This window comes from Micromonas commoda, chromosome 7, assembly GCF_000090985.2.
Source record: "Micromonas commoda chromosome 7, complete sequence".
Lineage (NCBI taxonomy): Eukaryota > Viridiplantae > Chlorophyta > Mamiellophyceae > Mamiellales > Mamiellaceae > Micromonas > Micromonas commoda.
In genome coordinates, this window is record NC_013044.1 from 26,374 (window position 1) to 48,103 (window position 21,730).

General features: G+C 64.3%; 9 protein-coding genes across 9 annotated transcripts; 3 read left to right on the forward strand and 6 right to left on the reverse strand.

Moving 5' to 3' along the window:
• Window positions 1–262: 262 nt before the first annotated feature.
• On the forward strand, window positions 263–2,725 carry MICPUN_59727 (voltage-gated ion channel superfamily; the record flags this gene model as incomplete). Its single annotated transcript, XM_002503377.1, has 1 exon — window positions 263–2,725. The coding sequence occupies one exon, from the start codon at window positions 263–265 to the stop codon at window positions 2,723–2,725; it is 2,463 nt and encodes an 820-aa protein (XP_002503423.1).
• A 106-nt stretch (window positions 2,726–2,831) lies between these two features.
• Window positions 2,832–8,455, reverse strand: MICPUN_101265 (predicted protein; the record flags this gene model as incomplete). The annotated part of the gene is made up of 2 exons (XM_002503734.1): window positions 2,832–7,692; window positions 7,902–8,455. 2 exons carry the CDS (start codon window positions 8,453–8,455, stop codon window positions 2,832–2,834), a joined length of 5,415 nt encoding a protein of 1,804 aa, XP_002503780.1.
• Window positions 8,456–8,800: 345 nt separating this feature from the next.
• MICPUN_59730 (predicted protein) lies at window positions 8,801–9,772 on the forward strand. The gene is made up of 2 exons (XM_002503378.1): window positions 8,801–9,345; window positions 9,402–9,772. Exons 1-2 carry the CDS (start codon window positions 8,828–8,830, stop codon window positions 9,586–9,588), a joined length of 705 nt encoding a protein of 234 aa, XP_002503424.1. The 5' UTR covers window positions 8,801–8,827; the 3' UTR covers window positions 9,589–9,772.
• On the reverse strand, window positions 8,801–11,118 carry MICPUN_108535 (predicted protein; the record flags this gene model as incomplete). The annotated part of the gene is made up of 1 exon (XM_002503735.1): window positions 8,801–11,118. A coding segment is annotated over exon 1 (1,283 nt), but the record flags the coding sequence as incomplete, so codon positions are not given.
• A 355-nt stretch (window positions 11,119–11,473) lies between these two features.
• On the reverse strand, window positions 11,474–12,736 carry MICPUN_83368 (predicted protein; the record flags this gene model as incomplete). Its single annotated transcript, XM_002503736.1, has 1 exon — window positions 11,474–12,736. A coding segment is annotated over one exon (1,263 nt), but the record flags the coding sequence as incomplete, so codon positions are not given.
• A 976-nt stretch (window positions 12,737–13,712) lies between these two features.
• MICPUN_59732 (Drug/Metabolite transporter superfamily) lies at window positions 13,713–15,092 on the forward strand (the record flags this gene model as incomplete). The annotated part of the gene is made up of 1 exon (XM_002503379.1): window positions 13,713–15,092. The coding sequence occupies one exon, from the start codon at window positions 13,713–13,715 to the stop codon at window positions 15,090–15,092; it is 1,380 nt and encodes a 459-aa protein (XP_002503425.1).
• Window positions 15,093–15,162: 70 nt separating this feature from the next.
• On the reverse strand, window positions 15,163–15,990 carry MICPUN_59733 (predicted protein; the record flags this gene model as incomplete). Its single annotated transcript, XM_002503737.1, has 1 exon — window positions 15,163–15,990. The coding sequence occupies one exon, from the start codon at window positions 15,988–15,990 to the stop codon at window positions 15,163–15,165; it is 828 nt and encodes a 275-aa protein (XP_002503783.1).
• Window positions 15,991–16,085: 95 nt separating this feature from the next.
• On the reverse strand, window positions 16,086–17,573 carry MICPUN_59734 (predicted protein; the record flags this gene model as incomplete). Its single annotated transcript, XM_002503738.1, has 2 exons — window positions 16,086–17,383; window positions 17,525–17,573. The coding sequence occupies 2 exons, from the start codon at window positions 17,571–17,573 to the stop codon at window positions 16,086–16,088; spliced, it is 1,347 nt and encodes a 448-aa protein (XP_002503784.1).
• A 695-nt stretch (window positions 17,574–18,268) lies between these two features.
• On the reverse strand, window positions 18,269–21,645 carry MICPUN_59735 (predicted protein; the record flags this gene model as incomplete). Its single annotated transcript, XM_002503739.1, has 7 exons — window positions 18,269–18,950; window positions 19,036–19,250; window positions 19,319–20,749; window positions 20,840–20,951; window positions 21,039–21,364; window positions 21,404–21,489; window positions 21,555–21,645. The coding sequence occupies 7 exons, from the start codon at window positions 21,643–21,645 to the stop codon at window positions 18,269–18,271; spliced, it is 2,943 nt and encodes a 980-aa protein (XP_002503785.1).
• Window positions 21,646–21,730: the final 85 nt, after the last annotated feature.

The following is a 21,730-nucleotide window of genomic DNA, read 5'->3' on the forward strand; positions in this document are numbered from 1 at the left end:
GCGAGTGTTGGCTGATCTGATGATTCGCGCCCGGCTGCCCGGGGTGTTAACGGGGCGCCTTGCGGAGAGGTCGCGCCCATTATACACGGAGCACGGGTTCAGCTGGTCTGATAGGCGAAAGGCGCGGCTGGTTACCCCACCGTGAACGTGCCGTCGCGGTTGTTGTCACGCGAACCCGACCAGAAGAGGGCGAGGTCCGGGTCTCAGCGCTCGCCCGGCGGGAACTTTTCTGGCTGGGCCGAAAAAAGTTGGTTGTTTAGGAATGGCGAGCGCGATGGACTGGCTCGGCGTCGGGTCCGCGTGCTCTCCGGCGCAGGACGCCGACGACGATGATGATGATCCTCGACGACCTCGCAGGAACTCTCCACAGGAAACCCCCCACTCGGAAGTTCGGCGGGGGCCGCTTCGAGGCCTGGACGATCACGACGGGTGGAGCGATGAGGATGAAGACAGCGACGGTCCGAACCGCAATCGGTCCGGGAGGGACGGCAGGAGCGAATACGCGTCCTCGCAGGAGTACTCCGACTACGCACGTGGACTCTCGTACAGCGAGTCCGAGGGAGAGGGCGCGAGGTCCAACGGGCAAGCGGGGGCGTCGAAGTGGCGAGCCGCCAGTCAGACTCTCGGGGCGGTCGCGACGCTGAAATCTTCGCTGAAGAGCCCATCCGCGGTGAGAAGAGAGCAAAAGAAGGCAACCTTCGCGGTCATCGAAGACGAGGAGAGACACGTCCTCGACGATCCGGCGATGAAGCACCGTCTGACGGGTAACAACGCGGGAAGCTGGTCGGGTGCGGGAGCAGGCGACGAGGCTGCAGCCAAGGGCTCACCCGACGGACAGGTGTGCGGCGTCAATGTCGTCATCCTCCCATCCGCGTGGTACGTCCTGTACTGGGATATGTTCATGATGATGCTGCTCTTCGCGATCATATTCCTGCTGCCGTACGAGGCGGCATTCGTCAAGTCGTACACCGACCTGTCCACGAGCGAGATGTCCAACACGCAGTTTACGTTTCTCGTGGTCAACCGCGTCCTCGACGCGTTCTTCATCATGGACTTCTTCTTGCAGTTCGTGCTCGGTTACGTGGACGAGCAAAGCGGCAAGGTGGTGACCAGCCTGACGCAGATCCGAAACAGGTACCTGCGCAGCTACTTCGTCATCGATGTGGTGTCGCTGTTTCCGTTTGACCAGCTGGTGCAGAGCTCAAGCACGCCGTTGCTGAGAGCGATCAAGTTTCTTCGCATGCTGAAGCTGCTCCGCGCTCTCAAGGCGAACCGCATAATCTCGCGACTTCTCAGCCACGTCGATGTAAGTCATGCCACGATGAAGATCTCGAAGGATATCGTCATCCTGTTGATCCTGATTCACTTCCTGGTGTGTGCGTGGGCGTACCAAGCAAACTCCGATCTCGATGATGATCCCGAGCGATGGATATACCTCAACTCCGTGGATATCTCGAGTGCAGACGCAATGTACATTACTGTCATGCAGCTCATCTTCACGAGCGATATCCAGGTCGCTCTTCTCGGCGACCAGCAGCTCAAGATCTTCACATCGGTTGTGATCTATGTCCTCACCGCGCTCACCATCGCCGAGCTCACGGACATGGTGCAGAACGCATCCGCGGGCGACGCTGCGTTTCAGAGGATGCTGGACGAGCTCAATTCGCTGATGCGGGAAAGAAATTTCCCGAGCGACCTTCGTTTTCGGCTACGTGATTTCTTGCGATTCAAGCATGCCAGGGAGAAGGACATGGTTTCCAATCCTGAGCGACTGGAGATGATGCGCGCCCTGAGTCCACAGTTGCAAGTTCAGGTCACTGACCAGATGAGCCAAGCCGGCATGAAAGCCAGTCCGCTTTTCCAGGGCTGCAAGCCCGACCTTATTATGAAGATCACCATGGCTGCGAGTTCGATGCTGCTGGGCGCGACAGAGGCGGTTTCTCGTGAGGGTGAGCCTGCCGATCATCTTTGCGTCCTGGAAAAGGGATTTCTGATCTCTGCGGGACGCGTCGTTATGACCGGATCTATTTTCGGGCAGGAGTGCCTTCTCTCGGGCGCATTTGATGAGGTTAAGAACGTCCATTCGACGCACACCCTTACATTTGCATCCATGACCCGGATTCACATCCACCAGCTTGACCAAATTGTGAGGAAAGCAGATCCAGCATTTTGGAGGATAATGCGCAACAGGGCAGTGCGGTTCCTGGTCGGCAGGGGCCTATTGATGTACTGTCAGCTCGCCCAGAGGCGAAGGGAGGGAGGTATGAAGGGGACGAACGCGTTGGCGCGAGAGATGATTTCTTTGGGCGTGGGAAAGATCGTGATCTACAAGATGATGCTTGCGTATCGCTACGTCAACGGTGAGGCGGAGCAGATTGAGTATGCGGTGAGAAAGATCCAGTCTTGGTTTCGAGGAGTGCGAGTCAGGAAGGCTTTCAGATCGGTCGTATTTAGGGCCAGGATGACTAACGCATACGTACCCCGCGAGCTGAGGAACTCGACGAAGGGAGCGCACGAAACCGGGACCAAACACGAGATATCACGGTTGATCACCACCTTTGCATCGCAAGGACCAGAAGGTCACGAGGAAAGGATCGAGCTCATCGTGCACCAATCGGAGTCTACGGCGCAGCAAATCCGTGCTCTGATCATGGAACAGCGTAGGATGGCGAGGACGGTCGACACGATCGCGATGTTGATCCGCAAGATGACTTTAGGTCTATAGGCGGTTGCGAAAAACCGCATTGTATCGCAAAGGTGACTGTCACTTTCTTCGCGTTTCGCACACGTTCACCATCCGATTCGCTCGCGGCAAGAAGGGGACAGTATTCTCACTCGTCATCGTCATCGTCCGACAGAGGCGGTGGCGGGATGGCCTCCACCAGCGCGACCCTGAGCTCCTTCCTCAGGCTTGAGTCCTCCCCGCACGCGGCCAGCATCACGGACCTCCTCGCCTCCACGTTGTTTGAGGGAGGATCCATTCCGTACGCGAAACCGGGCCCAAAGTTGCTGCCTGCTCCGTCCACACTCACCCTGCGAGTTCCAGTCGCCGCGGCTCGCGCCACCGCGGGACGCCTCCTCTGCGTGAGAGGGGTGCACATGATCCCCCGGAGCACGGTGCGCGTGTTTGGTCTACCGAGCAACCTTCTCAACACGCTCGCCGAGGATGCGACGCCGGTGTCTTTGAACACGGCGTGAGTCGCCGCGTGCAGGGCCAACGCCGCCGGCAGCGTCGGCATACCCCCGGTGTTGATGCCCTCCAGGCTTTTGTCCAGGGCGCCGGACTCCAAACACTGCACGTACAGCTCCAGCATCTCCGGGTCGCTTTCGCCACCCGGGGGTAAAAACATGTACGCGTCACCTCGCTCGGGTCGCGGCGCAACCGCCGTCATGGGGGGCAGAAGATGAAACGCCACCCCCTCGCGCAGTGCGAGCCACGCCGCGGCACGCGCGCGAGCCGGAGCGCCGTCGCGGAGCTGGAAGGCGGCGTGACGCGCGAAGAGTTTATCCCCGAACGATTCGTTGGAAAACGCCTCGCAAACCTCCTGCGCGAGCGAAGCAGCCGCCTGCGAGGAGGCTTCGTCCTCATCCCCGGTGCCGAACCCAGCCTCGCCGTAGGAGTGCAGACCCATCCGAGGATTGGCGGAGTTGGCCTCTTTCTCCTCCTCGAGACGCCCCCAGTACGTATCGGTGAGCGCCGCAGCCGCGGCTGAGACGGACGGATTGCGCCACGTTCCGGGTCCGAGGCAAAATATTCCCGACACCGCCGCGAGCTTGGCATCCGCCGGGAGGTCCCTAGTCACCAACGATCCGGACGTTTCCAGCCCGAGTAACAGCGCCAGGCACGAAGCCGCACCGTCGGGTCCCCATCCGTTCACCGTGCTCTTCGGCGAGCACGCCGCGAGGAGCCACTGTGGCAGCGGCGGTAAAGGAGTCGTCGATCCCACGCCGTCGAGCGGCGGCGACGACTCTCCCAGGGCGTCCAAACGCTCCCCGTCGGAGAGCAACTCGATCGCGAATCCCCCGAGCAGAGCTCCACGCGCCGCGGTCACCGTCGGCACGAGAGATCCGGGGTGTTTCGAAGCCTCCCCGTCGAGCTCGAGGTCGCGCGCGGCAAAGTGAGAGAATCCCCCGTGTTTGATCGCGAGCGCATCACCCTCGCCGCCGTCACCTGGCGGGGGTTTCACCGCGGCCGTGAGCCTCTCCGCGGCGATGCGAAGGATGGATCCGAGGGTCCGCTTCGCGAGTAATCCCGCGGATATGGCATCGCGCGCGGCACTTCCCGCCCCGGGCGGCAACGCTCGCACGAGCGCGGCGGTCGCCTCCACCGCCGCGATCGCCCCCTCGCGCCTTATTCCAGCCTCGTCGTCCTCGTCCTCGCCGTCATCCCCCGCGGCTTCCACCGCGGACTCCTGAAGCTCCAGCGCCACGACGAGGGCCCTCTGCGACGGAAGTTCCGCGGCCGCGACCAGCGCGGCTCGACCCTGTCGTATCACCCCGTCCCCGTCCCCGGCGTTCGCCTGGATGGATATGCTCGCGGCGAGGGTCAGCTGCCGGACCGTTCGACCAGCCAGTTTCACCGTCGTCGTATTTTCCGCCGCGCCTCGCGTCGCCGCCGCCAGTCGGAGCCCGCCGTGAAGCGCGACGCCGAACGCGGCGCGACCCGCGAGCTCGGGGTCGGTCGCGTCGTTCGCACTGCTCCCGAGGGCATCGAGAGCACCCTCGACGAGCCCGTCGACCGCGAGCACCCCGACCCCCTTCGTCGGTTTGTTGGCGCCCTCCTCCTCAATATTCTCGTCAGCCAACCCGAGGACCCGTCGCCCCGCGGCGGTTGCGGCGGCGCTCGATTCGCTCTCCCCGCCGATGCCGGACGCCTCGATGAGGGACGCGAGGAAGTGCGCCGCGTTACCCGCGGCGCGCCACGCGGCGGGGGAGTATCCCCCCTTGCTGTTACGACCCGCGGGCACACCCGGGACGGGCTCCGGAGGTTGCACGGGGGGCCGAACGCACCACGCCTCAGCCGCCGCGGCCGCCCCCGCGGCGCACGCCCAGGACAGTCGATCCCCGCTCTCGCTCGTCATGGTCAACGACGTGGACGGATGGACCTCGTCCGGATGGTTCCTCTCCGTCTCCTTGAACACCCCGTTGTCGTCCACCTCGGGAGGGATCCATCCGTGGATTTTGTCGAACTTTGCACCCGCCGCGTCGCGGAGGCTGGTGGTCAACGCGGCGAAAAGCGCGAAGCACTCCGCGGCGAGCGCCGCCGAGGTGGCAGCCTCGAGGGGCGACCTCGGTGCGGTGTTCGCCGTGGACGGCTCCATCATGGGCGCCAACAACGGGAAGAGTCCGTCGATGGATGGGGTGGCGCCCCCTCCTCGCGCTACCGCGCTCCAAAGACGAAGGGTCTCCGCCCAAAGAGAAGCACCCTCCGCGGTTTTGTGGCTGGCTCCCGCGGCGCTCTGGACCGCGGCGGTGACCACTCCATCGGCGCCGAGTCGCCTGGCGTGCTCTGGGGCAGACGATGCGATGATCCTGAGCACGCGGATGGCCCCCGAGGGAGTTCCAGATGGGTACTCGCCGCCTTCGCCGGACGCCATGGAGACCAAAAGTTGGAGCAACCGGGGGCACCGGGCCACCGCCGTCGCCGCCGCAGCCGAGTGCCTGGCGCAAGCCGCCAACGTCGCCAGCACGGGGGCGACGCACCCGGGGTGTTTTGCAACCTCTAGCAGGTACCTGCACCTGAGCAAGAGTCCCATGCGGAGCAAGGCCGCGATAGGGTCCACCGCGTGTGCCATCCCGCGCGATTTCCTCTCCTCGTCGCCCATCTCGCTGCCATCCTCGCCGATCTCGTCAGCCGGATCGTGCGCCACGGCGCCCTGGTCGGTGAGGGTGATGGGACCTGACGCCTGCTCCCACGCGAACGGAGCGAACGTTACCCCCCATCCGCCGCTACGCCACAGCGGGGTGGCGCGACAGGTCATGGACTGATCGGACGGGGGAGCTGACTCCAGCGCATCGAACCAGTCGGCTGCGGCTGCGGCGTCAACCTGGTCCGGCGCCACTGTCGAAGGACCAACCTCGCCGGGCGCCCACCCGCCCCCCGTCGCGCCCCCGACGAGAGCCGCGATAGCACCCGCCGCAGCTGCAGCGGCGGGCATGTGCGCGTCATCGAGGCACCTCCTCAGGAGCAGCACCGCGTTGTGGTCCACGAGCGCGTGCAGCCAGACGTCCCCCCAGTGAACACCCGCGGGAAGCGGCGTCGGCAAACCGAGGGGATTGGACGGCGGCGCGTTGCCTCCGTACACGCCAACCATGCCGACGCTCCTGCGCCGCATGAACTTGGCGCCCGCGTTACCGAGAGGTCCCGTCTTCGGGGGCGGTTCTTGCCGTTCTTGCGCGGCCGCCCCACCTCCCCCGCCCCAACGACGCGCGTGCGCCAACACCCGGGTGAGCACGTTCAGCCCCACGGATCGCTGCGCCGGAACCGAGCTCCTCGCCAGCTCGAGGCACTCCCTCGTCGTGTAGCCCAGATCCGCGGGATTCTGCGTGCCGGATCGGAGCGGGTCGCGCTCCACCGCGGACCCGAGCCTGGACGCCTGCCTGCCCGCGGCGGGCTGCTCGTCGGCGTTCAGGGGCACGCCCTCCAGGGTGAAGCGAACAGACGTGGCGACGGATGTCGACTCGGCCGTCGACGCCATGGTGTCGGCGGCGGCTGCGGGGGCGGCGGGCGGCGCCTCGACGGGGCGGGCTGGGGAGAGCGGGGGCTTCTTCGTCGAGCGCGGGGGGGACGTCGGCGGGGTGGATGCCGGCGGAGGAGCGCGCGGGGGGTGCTGTTTCGCGGCATCCGCCCCCGATTCCGCCGCGGCGGCGGGAGGAGCCGGAGCTTCCTCGGTCGCCGGTTTGGATTTGGCTGAGAGCTTGTCCGCGCCCCTCTTCCTGAAGAACTCCAACGCCGACGGCTTGAGCTTGGCCGCGATCGTCGACTGCGCATCCTCAATCTCACTCACGGACATGGCCGCCAGTCTGCGCGCGGTCTCTTCCTCGATACCCTTGCTCTCGTCCAGCGGGTGTCGGGCCGTCGTCGTCGTCGGCGTCGGCTGGGGCGGTTGGGGGGATGCACCGGCCACACCGACTGCACCGCCCGCAGCAGCTGCCGCCGCCTCCGCCGCCTTCCTCTCCCTCTCCAGCATGAACTTACTCTTGGGCCTTCCCGCGAACGGACCTTTGGTACGATGTTTAGCCTCCGGAAACGCTAGCCCCGGGCCGGGTGCGGTGGGTGCCGTCGGGGGAATCGGAGCGCCGGTCCTGCTCCTCGGGGCCCTCTCAATCACCTCGCCGACAACCTCGCGGATCTCCGCTGTCGGATCGAAACCGTGGGCGGGACCAGTCCCAAACGAATCGAGCTCCGCGTGAGATTTGGGTGTCGCCGAGGGACCCACGGCCGCTCTGGCTGCCTCCGCTCGGCGGATATCCTCGGGCAGCACACCGGCCAGGTTTTCTGGAGATGGTTCCTTAGGGGGCGCACCGCCGACGCGGGTCACCCTCGCCGCGGCGTTCGCCCTATGATCCTGCGACGCCAGGAACGCTCGCTGAAGTTCCAAGAGCTGATCCTCCGTCTCGTTGAGGTCGGGACGAACCCGAGAGAGCTCTGCCATGGCGCCTGATCCCTCCTCGCGCGCCTCTGTGTGAAGCCTGCTGACGCACGCACGATCCGAGACGCCCTTCTCGAGAAAGTCGGCGCCTGGCGGATCGGGATTTTAGGTCAGATCCCCGGGCACGCGGTAGGGGTCCACAACGACATGTTCGTCAACCGAGCGCCCAACAGGGGCGGATCTGGGGGCGGTGCCGGCGGTAAGCCGCCCCAGTGCCAGCGATGCCTCAAGTTCGGCAAGTGGACGTACGAGTGCTGCACCGATCCGACCGCCAGGGTGTACGTCTCCAGGCCCAGCCGCACGCAGCAGCTGAAGAACCCGAAGGTGCGGCAGAAGTTCGCGGACTTCACCGGTGACGAGCCGCCCGATCTCAAGGCTGAGTACGAGGCAAGGAAGGCGCAGATACTGGGGAGGGCCAAGGGCAAGGGGAAGCGGGGCAGGCGCGACAGCAGCTCGAGCTCATCGTCGAGCAGCAGCAGCAGCGATTCGGATTCGGACTCGGACTCGGACTCGTCGTCCTCCAGCTCGTCTTCATCATCGTCGAGCAGCAGCAGCAGCAGCAGCAGCGATTCCTCCTCTTCCTCCTCATCATCCTCTTCTTCATCATCATCTTCTTCCTCCTCCTCGGAGGCGAAGAAGAAGAGGAAGCAGAAGAAGTCCAAGGGGAAAAAGGTGGACGCGGAGCGAGACGTCGCGGAGAAGGGTGAAGACACGCGCCCGGGAAAGGGTCCAGCGGCGGACGTCGACGTCAGAGGAGAGGGCGGTGGTGCCGACGCGCCCGTCTCGGCCACGGTCGAATTCATCCCGTGCGAATACTTCAAAGGGGCCAAGCCCGGGTACGTGTTCAAGTCGGATGACCGCGGTGTTGGATACTACCCAGACGTAGTATCAAAGAAGGCGGGCAAGAGGACGGGGGGCGGCGACAAAGACGGCGGCCGCGATAAGAAGAAGAGGAGGAAGAAAAGGAAGAGTTCCTCCGGCGGATCTTCGTCGTCGTCGTCGTCGTCGTCCGGGTCTTAATGTATGTTAGATATAGACAGTGTCAAGGTCAAGGCGTTTGTTAGCGTGCAGCGGAACGCCAGCTCTACAAATCCCTCGCGCGTGTTTGTTGGTTTTGCCAAAGTCGTCTCACGCCCATACCCTTCCCCCGCGTGTTGCTCCCGTCGGGGTTCACGATGGAGGGAGGGGCGAGCAACAAGGACCTCGCGCGTGCGAGGTTCAAACAGCAACAGCACGGCCGTCGCGTGCACGGCCGTGGTGGCGGGAGGCGGGGAACGTTCGGGAGGAAAGGGGAGCCGGGTAATTCGGGTTCGGAAGAGGACGACGATGAGGAAGATGCTCCAGCTCACGGGCGTTCCTTGGATCTTCCCCCGGCCTACGACGACTCCGACGCCGAGGATCCCTTAGCAGGTCCCCGGCTGAGGTCCAACGGGGCGGACCTCGCCGCTCTCCTCGCCGAGTGCGACGCGTCCGCGTTGCCCCGGCAGCACGTGTCCGCGTACATGGATCCCTCGTGGTCCGTCGACGACCTCGGGGAGCTGCAGCGCGCCCTGGGGGGCGGGGGCTCGGGGCTCGGCGGGGACGAGTTGAGCGTGGACGCGCACGGGCTGATTCGGCAGCTGCGCGAGCTGCCCCTGGCGGAGCTGCTGGGGCTCTCGAGGGAGTACGCCGAGGCCCTGGGCGAGGGACCTGAGTTTGAAGCCCGCGACAAAGGACCCGGACCCGGACCCGGGGGGGACGAGACGGGAGCCCGGGGTACGGGGCCACCGGGTCCGCGGGTATCTACACCGGCTTCGAGCCCACCGGCTCCGAGCCCACCGGCTCCGAGCCCACCGGCTCCGAGCCCACCGGCTCCAAAGGACGGGGACGACGACCTCGACGCGCTCCTTTTAAGCACCCGGGCCGGACCGTCGGATCCGGCGCCCGGCACAGTTAACGTCGGTGACGACGAGCTGGACGATCTGCTGGGGATATCCACCGGGGCGGTGGGGGAGCGGGGGAGCGGGGGAGCGGGTCGGGGGTCGAGTGCCACCGCCGCGGCGCGGACCGACGACGACGACGCGTTCTTGGACGAGTTGTTGGGATAGGAAAAATTCAATCGTCGACATCATCTAGCTAGTAGATCCCGAGTCCTTCTGTTGGTGCTGAGCCTGACCGTTGAACGGGTGGGGCTGCTGGGCCAGACCCGTGAGGTTGAGGCCCTGCTGCTGCTGCTGCTGCTGCTGCTGCTGCGCGAACGCCTGCTGCTGCATCGCGAACTGCGGGTTGACTCCGCCGGGTGGGAAGAACCCCATCTGCTGCTGCGGCGATCCCTGGTGGAACGTGTTCATAGCCGCCGCGGCAGCCACGTTCTGCTGTTGCTGCTGAAGGTAAGCGTTGAGATTAGCGGCGATGGCGGCGTTCTGCTGGTCGATGTTCATGTGCCCGGGCCAACCCCCAACCTGCTGCTGAGGGCTGAATCCCGCGCGTCCCGTCATGGCCACCGACTGCCACTTTGGAACGCTCTGACTCTGAAACCCGCCAAACCCTCCGTTCGCCCCGCCGTCCCCAAACCCTCCAGTTACCGGTATGCTCATCGCCGAGGAACCCTGCGCCGCGGCCGTCGGGGGTGCGGCGTGCTGAGCGCCGCCCTCTCCGTCCAGCAACAGCTCGTCGGAGAAGTTTGGATCCCACTCGCTTGGGTCGTTGAAAGCCTCGTTGCTCCGCTTCCTGGCGCCCATGCCGGAGGATCTCCTCGAGTTTGGACCGCTCCCGCTGGCACCGTCCATGTCCATGTCGTCGCTCTCCGCCCCGTCCTCTTCGACGGTGTGTATCCGGAAACCTCGGGTCTGCGACAGGCTCCCCGGGGTGAACGACGACGGGGATGCCGCCGGCGGCTTGCCCCGGCCGGGAGGCGTGGACTGCTGGGCGCCCGGGATGTTGAAACCAACCTGCTGCTGCGCGGGCTTGGGGGGCGGGGGACCCATCCCACCGGCCGCTCTGGCGTTGTGGGGCATGCTCTGCGGACCCTGGAAGGTGGCGCCGGGATGGAACCCCTGGAAACCCTGCGGAATTCCACCCGCGCCCGGCTGCTGTCCACCCTGGCCGGCGCGCTGTTGCATCTGATACGCGAGTCCCTGCGGCGTCCCCATGGCCATGGGCGAGCCCGGCACACCGCCACCCTGCAGCGCTGGAAGCTGCACCGCCGCCGCCGCGGCTGCCGCAGCCGCCGGATTCTGCATCCCGGCGGCAAATCCCATGTGGGACATCTGCGCCGTCGGGGGTGATTGGCCAAAGTGGAGCGGGTGCAACGCGGCGCTGTTCATGGCGTGGGGGGACATGCCGTAGGGGAAGGTGCCGCCCGCGCTCCACGATGAGACAAAAGCCTGAGACCTGTCCGCGGGTGTTCCCATGGGCATATTCTGGTACGTGCCCTGAACGGGGATCCCCACCGCCGCAGCCGCCGCAGCCTGCGCCGCCGCCGCGGCTGCCACGTTTGCCGCAGCCACCGCGCTCCACTGCTGCTGCTGCTGCTGGAGTTGCTGCTGCTGGAGCTGCATCTGGGCGACAGCATCTCCGCCCTCGGGAGCAGAGGCGAGCGCGGCGGCCAGGCCACCGGACGTCGCCGCTCCCGACTGCGGCTGCTGAAACCCGGCTTGCACCAGATCGGGGGTAGCCGGCTCGGGCTGGGGCTGGGGCGGGGTGGGTGGTTGGGCCGCCTTCGCCGCCGCCGCCGCCTTTGCATCCTTCGCCTTGCGCGACACGTCCGCGGCGGCGCGCGCGGCGGCCTGTTCTCTTTGGGACTGTTCCTCCTTGGTCGCCTTTTTTGTAGCATCCTCCACCGGCGGCGGTGTCCAGGATCCCGTGAACGGAGCCTCCGTGATGAGCGGGTGCTGAAGTGCCTGGTCCGGGGTCCAGCGGTCGTTCGGATCCGCCTGCAGCAGACCCTGAAGAAAGTCCAGGAGTGCCGAGCGCTGGGTGCGCTCCTTGGCGATCTGCTCGTCGGTCAGGCCGCTGGAAAACCCGACGGATTGGATGATATCCGCCAGTTTGGTGTGCTTGAAGTACTTCTTGCCGACAGGCGTCTTCTTGCCCGTCCTCCGCTCGTACTCGTCCAGGGTCATCAACCGGTAGGACGCGTTGGACGCGCCGTCGATCCCGGCGTTCTCGTCGGTGCGCTGGAAGAACTTGTGCGAGTTTGAAGCCTTGGAGATCATCCCGGCTGGGGGCGTGCCGAGGGTCTCGCAGATCCTCGACAAGAGGTTATACTCCGACGCGCCGGGGAACAGGGGAAGACCCAGGAAAAGCTCCGCGGCGACGCACCCGAGGCTCCACATGTCGATCGGCATGCCGTACGGCGCTCCGAGGACCACCTCGGGGGACCGATAGAACCGGGACTGGATGTACTGGTACACAGTTCTGTTCTGGAAGCACGCGCTGCCAAAGTCGATGAGCTTGATTTCACCCGTGTCGAGCGACTTGATCAGGATGTTCTCGGGCTTCAGGTCGCAGTGAATCACGTTCGCGCCGCGCAGCACGCTCAGCGCCGCGAGCAGCTGCCGGAGGAAAACCCTGACCAGAGACATGGACAGGCCCCTGAAGTTGTTCTGGCGCAGGAGCTCGTACAGGTTGATGTTCAGCACCTCGAATACTATGCACAGGTGCGACCGGTGCACGAAGTGGTCCATCATCCGCACGATGTGCCGCTCGTCCCTCTGATCGCATTCGGTGTTCAGCATGTGCAGGATGCCAATCTCCACGTGCGCCTGGTGGAAGTACGCCGGGTGGTTCTTGATCACCTTGATGGCCGCCGCCTTGCCAGTGCCCTTCTGGCGGCACCTCACAACCTGGCCAAAGGTGCCGCTGCCGAGCACATCCCTGACTTCGTACTCACCGCTGGCGCCGTCGTCCGACACGAGCACGTCGTTGACGCTGATGATGAGGTCCGAGTTTTCGTTGTCGTGCCCGTTGTTGCCCGCGGGCTCAGACGGCTTGGTCAGCTGCCTGCGAGGGTTGAGGTTGCTCGAGTACCCAAAGCTCGGGTTGCACTTCTTGTACGAGTCGCTGAGGTACACGGAGGCTCGCGCGGTGACCTGCGATGGCATAAATGTGGACGAGGGAGATCGGATCAGTCGGGGAAGGCGAGGGCGGATCTAAAGGAGGGGATAGGGGATCGCGTGATTCTCGCAGGGGTTCGCGGACGCGAACGGGAAGATGTCAACTCGCGTCGAGGGGAAGGACGGGCAGGGCGCGACACATTCAGGTTCGCCCCGAACGGGATCTATGGGATCATCGGATCGGGACACTCACGCTCGAGCCACCGTCGTTGCTCTGCGACGCGGTCAGGGACGACGTCGCGCGCGAGCTGCCCCCGTTGGTCGCGTACTGCTGGAAGGCCCCGCCTGAGCCGGGTCCCTTCGACGCGTCGACGCCCGTCGCCATCGCGTCCAACCGATGAACTCCGCCCGCTGTCGCCGAGTTCAGATCACCCGCCGTTCAATCCGAACCGGCGCGATGTCAGCCGCGCCGGACTCCTCGCGCTGTCCCGGATTCGGGCGCACAAACTTTCACGGTTCCCGCGACTATCCGATCCTCGTTTTCCCAGCCTGGGTGGAAACGAACTGACGGGCGGGAGCGTACGCGTTGATGCCGCGCGCGGATCGAGCCGAACGAAGCTCCCGAACCTGGTCGTCTTCGCGGAGGCGCGCGTCGCGCGTTTTGTAGCCTCGGTCTTGGACACCGCCGAACTCCTTCCCCGACTCCCGGTGTTATTTCCGCGACTGCTGAATATTTCCAAAGGACGCATTCGTCAAGAGCCGAATCTCGTCGATCCGTCTCTGATTCTGCACGGGTGTTCAGTCAGAGGGAAAGCATAACTGGGAGAAATGGCGATTTCTCGTCACCTTGCGCCCGTACGCGTTGGCAATTTAGGGCGGGAAATCTGGATTTTTGTCCAGCAGACAGTCATCAGATCCGCACCTCGTGGCCCGCGAAGAAGCTGAGAGCTCCCAAGCCAGCCGCTGCCGCATTCCCCCTCGACGCCGCGGATCGCGCGACGGGAGAGGAGGGGTAATCACGACGATGCATATAGCGACAGCGCGAGGTCTCGCGAGTCCGTGCCGCGCGGTATCGGCGCGGCCCGATCGCGCGAGGCGTGCTTCCGCGTCGACGAGCTGCGCCTCTCCGCGTCGACGAACAGACGAGGCGGATCAACGCGGGCGCACGTCGGTCGCGTCCAGGTCGCGGGACGATGCGACGGGGCGAGTTCTGTCGCATCGAGGGGCGAGCACGCGGTTCAGAGCCATCGGTGAACCCGAGACCGGCGTGATCGCGGACGATTCCCCTCCCCCGCCCCGGGACGGCGACGTGGAAGGGGCCGAGGGCACGTCGCTCACCGCCGCGCGAGGGCTGCTGCTCGCGGTCCCCGTGCTGTGGGCCACGTACAACCCGGCGCTACGGTTCATATACGATTCTCCAACCTCGCCGACGCCCGCCGAGCTAACCAGCGTGCGCATGCTCGCCGCCATGGTGCCGTTCACCCCCGTGTTCCTGAGCATCGCGCGCGACGCAGCCTCCGCGAAGATGACGACGACGAAAGTTGCCGAAGACGCCGCGAGCGGCGATCGCGAGGCGCGCGGGGGAAGGGACGTGCGCCTGCTGCTGCGCGCCGGAGCCGAACTCGGGATACTCAACTTCCTGGGCACCGCGTGTCAGGCGTGGGGGCTGGAGCAGACCACCGCCACCCGCGCGGGTTTCCTCCTCAGCACCATCAACGTCGCCGTCCCGATCTTCGCGGCGGCGGGACTCGGCGGCGCCGGCGCTCCACCCGTGACCAAAACCGCGTGGGCCGCGTGCGCCCTCGCCCTGGTCGGCGTGCTCATCACGGACGCGCCGAACGTGTCTTCTTCTTTCGATGCGTCGTCTGTTTTGAGTAGTTCAACGGACGGGTTCAACGGGGGTGACCTCGGGGTGCTCCTCGGCGCTGCGTGCTACGCGGTGTTCACGGTGAGACTGGGTAAGTGGGCGAGGGAGTACGACGGGCCGGAGGATCTCGCCGCCGTTAAGCTGGCCATGGTGTTCGCGTGCTGCTGCGCGTGGGTGCTGGTGGACCAGGCGGCGTACGGCAGCGGCGTCGGCGGGAAGTGGCCCAACGGCGGGCCGTGGGGGAGCGTGCTGTGGGCGGGAGGCTTCGACGCGGGTCTGTGGGCGGCTGTGGTGTACAGCGCGGTGGGTCCGGGCGCGGCGGCGAATTTGCTTCAGATGAAGGGACAGAGGATCGTTCCGGCGGCGGAGGCGCAGGTCATATTCGCCACGACGCCGGTTTTCAACGCGGCGATAAGCGTGGCGTTCCTGGGGGAGGCTGCGGGGGGGCACACTTTGCTGGGGGGCGCGGTGATTGTGTTTGCTTCCGTTTTGCCGCTCGTCGCCGAAAGGTTCGGCGACGCGGGAAAATCCTCTTAGATAGCTCGCGGGGTATAGACAGACTTTAGTTTCAGACGTAAGGGTTAGCGCTACGTAGGTTCTTTCGCTCTCACGGGGTCGTGTCGTAGTCCGAGGCGTATCCCTCGTCCGTGTACTCGTCGTCTCGGCTTCGCTTGGATCCGGTCCTCACCCGGCGACGGCTGGTCTTCTTCCCCGCGCCGTCGTCGTTTGCGGGCGACCAGAACAAGTCCATGCGGCGGGTCAACGCTCGACGGGCGGCTCGAAGTTCCTCTCGATCGCGGTCCATCTTTGTCACCGCGGTGCCGAGCGCGGCCGCGGCCACCTCCAGGATGGCTCCGACCTGCACGAGCTGCGCGCCGTGGGTAGCCATCACCGCAGAGCAACGCAGCAGCTCTCTCAGGGACGCGATGAGCAGCTTCGCCTCCTCGTCGACGCCTTCGTCGGTATCATCCGCGCGGGCCTCCGCTCTCATCGCCGTCGGGGTCTTGGAGAGGACCGTGAGAGCCTCGCCCTCAGCCCTGATACATGGTTCCACCTCCCGTGCGAGGCGGCGAAAGGCTGAGGGCGCCCAGGCTGACGCTGCGGCTCGTTGGCAAACGTCCTTCAGCGTATCGCTCGCCTGTCGGGAGGTGTGCTCGAGCAGCGCGAGCTTCTCGATCAGGACGTTCGCTTGGAGTTGGAGCTTCTCCGGGACGAGAGAGCCTTCCGGCGGAGGAGCGGGTTCGGGGTGGTGCCAGGGCGGCGGTATCTCCGGGAGCGAGAACCCGCGGGGGGTGGCGGGCTCTTCCTCGACGCTCTGAAGCGGGTGGAGCCTGAGGAGGTAGTCGTTGTGGACGACCAGCCTGGCGGCATAGGTCTGCAGCCTATCTATCTGCGCTAACAGGGTATCGCACTCCTTAGCGTGCATCACCTCCATGGCCGCCTCGTCGCGCCCGAGGACTGGCGAAAAGACCCAACAACACGCACCGTGGCTTCTAACTTTCACAGCTAAAACATTAGATTAGACTACTTTCATCGCCAAACCCACTTGCCGAGCTTTGGCTCGCACAGCCACCAGAACACCCTCGCCACCGGGGCGGTCATGCACGCCTCCGTCACCGCCACGGGTGCCAACACCCCCCACGTCAGCCACCCGAGCACCCCGAGGCCGCCGCCGGTACCCGCGGACTGGAACACGCCGTTGAGCGCCAGCAGCGCGAGGAGCGCGGGCGCGTGCACCAGGTAGCCGTACATGGTCCTCGTTCCCGAGTCGGTGACGAGGGGCACGTGGACCCGCGGAAGTGACCCGAGAAACGCGACACCCACCACGACCGCGTAGACGTACGTGAACGCCCTGAAACACGCGGCGAAGAACAAGGACCTCGGGGACGCGTCCACGCCCTCCACCGCGGACTCAACTGTGAACTGATTGTAGTGGACAAACGGTGAGCTCTTCCACGCCTCCCACTGCCACAAGTCGAAGCAGAGCACCTCGTGGCTGAGTCCGCACCACGCGACGACGAGTGCTACGGCCGTGATAGTGCCGCACGCCAGTTTAAGCGCCCCGGACGCGTCCCTGAGTCGACGGTAATGGTCGTCCTCGACAAACGTGCCGAGGACAAAGTAAGGAAAATTTCCCCAGATGGTCCCCCACTTGAGGAAAAAACCCGTCGCCGCGCCCGTGTTCGTGAACCCGACCCCTATCCCCACCGTCAGCGCCCCTATCCACACCGCGACGTCGTTCATCTGCGCCGTGACCACGGAGACGCACCGCCACAACGCGAGCGCCGCGAGGTACCAGCTCACGTGCGGCGTCCAAAAATCGAAAGTAGCCGCCGCCTCCGCCGCCGGCCCGCTCGTCGCGCCCGCCTCACCCGACGACTGCGTACCTCCCGGCGCGAGCGCGTCCCGCAGCGCGGGTGATATCTCGTACACCGCGCACGCGAGCGCCTGGAACGTGACGAACGGCACGACGAGTTGCTCGAAGACGCGGCGCAGGCGTTCGGACACGCGATCATCCCCACCATGCTGCGGACGGCACGACGCGACCAGCGACCGCGACAGCCTCCCGGAGACGACGCAGAACATGGGAATGGCGATGGCGTTGGACCAGGTGTACAGCGCACGAAGCGTGGGCACCACCGCCGACGACGGCGCGACCCCGTCCTCGCTCGAGTCGTCCAGGGCGTCCGCCCCGCACCACAGGCGTCCGGTTCTCCGATCCTCCGTGGCGAGCAGCCACTGCAGCGAGTGCCCCACGCCGATGAGAATCATCAGGGCGAACTTGCAGTTGTCCAGATACGCGTCTCGCGTCGTCCCTCTCTCGCCGCCTGTCGTTGGAAAGATGTCGTCGGATGGGAAGGGGGTGAGCAGATTGGAAGGCACGACTGTAACACCTCACGGGGCGGCATGGAAGGCGACGCAAGGTCGAAGGAGCGCGTGACGTGACGTGAAAGTGAGGGGGGACGCACCCGCGGGCCTCTGCAACAAAGGCTTACTCTCCCCATCCGCGGCGCTCATATCGACCACGGCACCGCCGATGCTTGACAGCGGCGCTGCGCCGAGTGCCGACGAGTCCGGCGGGCTGCCAAAAAGTTTGCCAAAAAATTGCCAAGCCAAAAAAAAAGTTTGCCGTTGTGTTTGGCTATTCCTCTCGACGCCGTGACCACTGAGCCATAGGGCAAAAGGGAGCAAAAACCTTCCACCACAGGGGATTCCCGGGCGATTCCTCAGCCTAGTACTAATCCTGCCCAACCATGCTTAAGGACAGGGGTGACGTAATTATTTAATAAACCAGCCTTTTGAAAATCAGGGTATTTGCTCATAGGAGAACGAACACGTACACGTGCCCTCTCTCGGCGGCATTCAGCCGCGGTGTTTAATCTGAACATGATAAAACCCTCTTTTTCCCGTTGCCCGCGAACGTACCTTCAAAGTTGAAAGACAGATTTTTGAGTTTGTGCCTCATGACGCAAAGATCCGCCTCATCGTTTGGCCCCGCGGGAGGCGCGACTGCTCGATGGCGAGGGGTTGAATCAAAAATCTGTCTTTCAACTTTGTCGGGCTCCCCGTTAGCTGCCCGAGGATGTAAAAAAAACTGTCGAAGGTTGCGCTTCGCTTGAGTAATGCCCCCGGAGGCGCTCGGGTGCCACGATTGGACATCACACTCGAGGGACACGCCGACGCTGTGGACATCGTGTACGCTTCGATTTGTATTAAAGCGTTACCTGGAGCTCCCCACAGCCGTCCTCGTCAGACACCAGGCACTGCTGGTACCGGCACATGGGGCAGATGAACGTGTCATCGTCCGTCATGTCCTCGAAGTCCTGCTTGGGGACGAGGCAATCTCTGTGCCAAACCTGGTCGCAGTCGCCACCCTCGCAGAGGTGCATGGAGCCCTTTCCAGCGTCCTTCCCTTCGTGGCAGAAATCGCAGACGACCTCATCCTCCTCATCGGACTCCTCCTCAGCCTCCTCCACGATCTCCGCAGACTCGCTCGCGTCACCACCTTCCGCCGCGTCGTCATCCGCTGAGGTGCCTAGTGTGTGTTGCAGCGCCACGCCCTTGCCGTAGGATTCCTTATCCCTCCACGCCGCGTGCTTCCGCTCCGTCTTTCGACGCAGCCGTTTCAAGGCCTCCTTTGGATTTGCGTACAAAAAATCGCGCTTGGCGGCGCGTTCTGCGTCGATCTGGGCGAAGCGGGCGCGCATGGCATCGGTCACGGGTACTCCGAGCTTCACCAGCACATCAAGCTGAAACGCTTGCCCACTCACCTTTTTCATCACCGCCCCTCTCATGGTGGCTTCGAAAAAACCACTCTGCCCATGAAACTTATGCTTGCCGCCGAGCATGTGCGTCGCCGTGGCGTGCAAGGATTCGTTCGGGTTTGATGAAAGCCTTGCAACAAGGGTCAAGCAAGAGATCGTGAGCGTCAGAGATAATTGGACAAGATGCACACTGCGCGCAAGCAACTGAGCCTTACCCGTGCACCGCCTTTTCCATGACTTCCAAGCTGCCAAACTTGGAGATCACCTCGTGAAGGCGCTTCCGCAGAGGCAGCTTTACCTTCACGCGCTTCTTCTTGTCCGAGGGGTCCACTCGGGAAACCTCGGGCTCTTCCTCGAAGAGGATTCGCTGGGGCTCATCAGGTGCACCACGCGCATGGGCGCACCACTGATGTACGACTCCCTTTGCGTCCTGAAATTGAAACACGGATCAGGGATCAAGCATTTGGCAAAACATAGAGAAGGGGTCGAGGGTATCACCTTCGTGGGGTAGAGGTTGCACTTGCTGTGGTCGCCGAAGACGTGGGCCTCGAGGTTCATCATCTGCTCGTGAGCACGCTGGGGGTCCTTCGGGTTCTGGCGGACGATGGTGCGCCAGTAACGCGAGAGGTGCCACACCTCTATCTTCGTGAGAACACGCGAATTCTTGAACTCAGGGCTCGTCTTGATCGCCACCAGAGCCTTGAAAAAGTTGTTCGCCAGGTGGTTAACATCTGACAATTTTCCTGGCCTCAGGTCCTCGGGCAACTGGTCCATGATCCTCACCATGAAGGACGAGTCCTCGTCGCACACGACGTACTCCACCCGTAGGAGCGTGGTCTCGTCGCGCGGCACTACGGCCCCACCTTCGCGCGCCTTGTCGTAGTACTGGCCGACTTCACCCACCAAGTTGATGAGGATGTCCGTCTCCATCGCCTTGGAGGTGTCGTCCCAGTCTTTCTTGCAGGCATGTTGCGGGGGTTCCAGAAGCTGTGCATGCTCGTTTGAATTGTAATAGCTACAAACCGCGCAGTGCTTGTGCCTGAAGCCCTGCGCGATGACGAAGCTCTTACCCCCCTGGAGCATGTCATCACGGAAGATCAAGCACCCGTGACCACACGCCGAGCAGGCACCCCTAACAGGCCAGTTCCCATCGGCGGAGACTGTCACGGGGATCCGCTTGTGCTCGTCCTCTTCCACGCCCTGCTCCTTTAAGAATGCGCGCACAATGCGCCGATTCTCGAGAATCTGCGCGTGGCCGAGCTGCACCATCGCGTCCTGCACATAACGCGAGTGCCGGGTGTAAGTTCGGCGGTTGTGGATGCCCCGCACCCCCATGGCCACGAACATCAAGTCGAGGGCCTTCTGGCGTAGCCCAGTCATCTCCGCGGCAGCGACAGCCGCGACGTTAACCTCGGCGGGCGGGCGCCCTGTTTTGCCCGTCTGCATCACGCGCGAGGTCTCCATGTCCAACGCGAAGTCGCACTCGGCGCAATCGCACACGAGCTTGTATTTGTGTCGCAGCCCCTGCTGCTGGTCCAGCAAATTGCCCGCTGCGTCGCGGGAAAAAAGCAGGTGCGCATCGCTGCACTTTGGGCACGTGAGCTGCCCCAGGGTGGTCTCCATGCACCCCAGGTCCCAAATAACACGGTCGCCGAAGAACGGAGGCGGAGGTGGAGGTGGAGGCGCGGGCTGATCCTGTTCCGTTTCATCCTCCCGCAACTCCCCAAGGGCTAACGGCGTCGGTGCTCCAACGAGGGCCCCGGGGACCGCGACTGGGCTGCCCGGGGCTGGGCCCTCGTGCCGTCGTTTCGCCGCCCTGGCACAAAAGCCTGGTCCAGAGCTCGGTGGAGTGATGTGCACGCTCGCGAGCCAGGCGAGCACCTGGTTCGCATGCCCGCCATCCGCGGCGCCGATCGCTGGCGCATCCTCCTGTGGCGCGGACACTGCGGGGAAGAATTTCATCAGCGAGGCGGTCGCGTTTGTGGTTTTTTTTTCCCGGGAAGGATCTGGTCGTCGTACCTTGCGGTGGAGCCGCGATGGCGAGTGTCGGAGGAGGGTACGCAGATGCGGCGAAGCCACGCGATACACGCGCAGTCGCGGCCTTCTTCCGCTTTCTTTCCTTCTTCTCCCACTGATTCTTGTCCATAGCGCGCGAATGGAAGTGAGGCTCATGCGTTACATGACGTTCGTTACAAACACGAAAGCTACGTCTCTTCACCTCCTCGGCTTGTACCCCGTGTACTCCTCTGACGGCCAGCGTTCACGAATGGCGGCCGTCACGTCGTCGGGGAACTTCTCGCGCCCGTGGGTACCGACGTCCACCATCCTGCTGATCCACCTATACGTCCTGAACCTGTAGTTGCCGTTCGACGGCTTCGCGGGAAAGTCGGGGTCCTCGGGATAGGCACTCCCGAGTTCCACGAGGTACTCCTCGTTCAAGAGCTGGGAGAGCTTGACCTGCGGCACGCCGTGGAGCGCAGCGTAGGCGTCCAGGACAGCCCCCTGAGACTTCCACGCCTCGGGGGCGTAGTTGGGCACCGCAGCCTGCGCACACGAGGGAAGGGAAGCGCGTCATGGCGCGACGTGTCCGTGATCGATGGACGCGCGATCGAATGACGCGCCGGACACGGCGGCGTGCGCATCATCCGAAACGTTTCCGTCGGTGCGCGCTGGGGCTTCAGGGATATCGCGGGGCGTACCATTCACGATTCGGAAGGCAGGGGTGGATACGAACTCGTCGGGCCGCGAGCGCGCGCGTTCTGCGCGCGTGTCTCGACGGCACGTGCAAACAACAACAAAAAGCTTCCGAGGAGGGCTCGGAGCATTTCAGCGACGGAAACGCTGGTTTAATAACTCAAGGAATATATGCTGACACGCGCTGAGCGCTAGTCAGATAATTACGTCACCCCT